The sequence below is a fragment of the Mandrillus leucophaeus genome, unplaced genomic scaffold, assembly GCF_000951045.1.
Source record: "Mandrillus leucophaeus isolate KB7577 unplaced genomic scaffold, Mleu.le_1.0 Scaffold241, whole genome shotgun sequence".
Taxonomy (NCBI): Eukaryota; Metazoa; Chordata; class Mammalia; order Primates; family Cercopithecidae; genus Mandrillus; species Mandrillus leucophaeus.
This window is the reverse complement of record NW_012102488.1, coordinates 3,117,024-3,119,232: the sequence shown is the minus strand read 5'-3', so window position 1 is coordinate 3,119,232 and position 2,209 is coordinate 3,117,024. Positions and strand designations below refer to the sequence as shown.

General features: G+C 40.3%; 1 protein-coding gene across 1 annotated transcript in view; it reads right to left on the bottom strand.

Annotated features, from left to right (window-relative positions):
* CHRNA5 (cholinergic receptor, nicotinic, alpha 5 (neuronal)) overlaps positions 1-2,209 on the bottom strand; it is a 28,528-nt gene that overhangs the window by 8,524 nt on the left and 17,795 nt on the right. Inside the window, exon 4 of the mRNA XM_011982729.1 lies at positions 545-1,376. Within this exon, the coding sequence (XP_011838119.1) occupies positions 545-1,376 (832 nt within the window). The remainder of the gene's footprint in view (positions 1-544; positions 1,377-2,209) is intronic.

Below are 2,209 nucleotides of genomic sequence, written 5' to 3'. Positions count from 1 at the left end.
GATCTCGAACTCCTGACCTCAAATGATCCACCCGCCTCAGCTTCCCAAAGTGCTGGGATTACAGGCGTGAAGACGCTGCGCCCAGCCTAAAATAACTTTTGATAACTCCATTAACTGTTATAATCGAGTTCTGCCTTCAGATTGTCACAATTTAGAAACAAAGTTACTAAAGACAAAATTAAAACAGTTCACCCTCTGCCCTCACCCCAAGAAATTAAAAAAATTCATCATGTCAGAGCCAAGAAATATGGCAGGATTATTATTCCTTAGAATATATAACACTAAATTTTCTTTCGAGTTATCCAAGATGCTGATGGCGGAAGTGGAGAAGTGCGATTTGTGTAGATGGCCCATTTTGCAGGTGTTTTAACTGAAACAAGCCTTAGTAAAGATCTTTTATAGAAAATTATGTCAACCATTCTGGCCCTCAATCTATGCTTAGTCTTACTTAAGGGTCATGCTGTTTACTCTGCCAAAATTAATGAAAGTAACTTCTGAACTTAGAATGGAAGCAGATCTGCGTTTGTAAATACACATCACAGACCTCACGGACATCATTTTCCTTCATGATGTGTCTTGTAATGTAGCGAATAGAATCGAGCGCAGTTTCCAATGTGTTTCTAGAAGATTCTGGTCCACTACCACTCTCAGTTTCCTCTTTCTGAGTGAAGTACCTATCTACATGACTTCTCATGCAAAGCAGTTTGGGAAGCTTGTGAAGAAATATCTTGCGGACCCAAGGCGCCATGGCATTATGTGTTGAGGAAGAACGATGATGAATGTTGATAGCGAAGACGGTTACCATAATTGACAGTGTCACAAAAATCATAGTAAATACCAGATACTCTCCAATCAGAGGTATGACTTTTGAAGATGAGGGTATGATCTCTTCAATAACCAGAAGGAAGACAGTCAAAGACACAAGTACTGAAGTGCAGAGACAAATCTTTTCACCTTCATTTGAAGGAAGATAGAAGACAAGTACAGTTAAAAATGATAGCCCAATACAGGGTATTATAAGGAACAAGGTATAAAAGAGAGGCAGGCGCTTGATTACAAATGAGTAAGTGACATATGGATACCAGCAACAGCTGTCGGTTCTGTTTCCTTTGCTCCCCGTTGCACTCACAATTTCCCATTCTCCATTATCAAAAAAATCTCTCTTGTCTACATCTTGGTCCTCCAGAATTATATCAACCTGTGATCCATCGTAAGTCCAAGAACCAAATTTCATGGAACAGTTCTGCAGGTCAAATGGGAAAAACGTGACATCTATGGTACAGGAACTTTTGTAGTTTGCTGGTGGAGTCCAGGTGACAGTGCCATTGTACCTGACGACTGTTTTCGTACTGGTCCCTTCAAAACGTCCATCTGCACTAAAATACACACATAGACAGTAACAATGCAGAAATTAAACAATGCACATGAATTGTATTAATATAAGCCTAATATAAATGCAGGCCTATCACTGATTGCATGAAATACTTTTTAAATTACTATACTTCAGATAAGATATACCTGCTACACAGAATATCTGCTACACAGATACTCCTGTTCCAGGAATATATTCCTTAAATATCTAACTCTATGAGAACTGAACCCCTTCTTCTGCATCTACTCCAGAACTGACAAATCTCTATTTCACAGAAGCCTGAGATTCTAATGATTGAAAAGACCTCACCTTACACACAAAACAGACTCAGGCTGTTTACACAATGGGCACGCATACAGCCAGAACCTGAATCCACATTCCTAGACTCCCTGCACAGTGCTCTTCTTCCTTCATCACAAATACTGGCCGTTTTTTACTTTGATGGGGAAAAAGACCATCAACACCAAGCTGGGCATGACCCTGAAAAGCAGCTGTGCCTCTCAAGCTCTCCCACCAAGTGAATTCATATACTAGAAAAGTCTAGCAGGAAAGCACACCACCAACGTAAGATTTCTTTAAAATGTTGCTCTTTGTCTTCAAATTAATGTGGTTTTTGCACACTATTCTGTAATATATCCATGTTTAATATAAAAATGTTTCCAATTACTGAAAATAAAATGATGCTCCAGGAAGCTGCATCATGTGTCCTTACAAGCTTTGTTCACTTCTTAAGAAGCATGGAAGGCCGGGCGCGGTGGCTCAAGCCTGTAATCCCAGCACTTTGGGAGGCCGAGACGGGCGGATCACGAGGTCAGGAGATCGAGACCATCCTGGCTA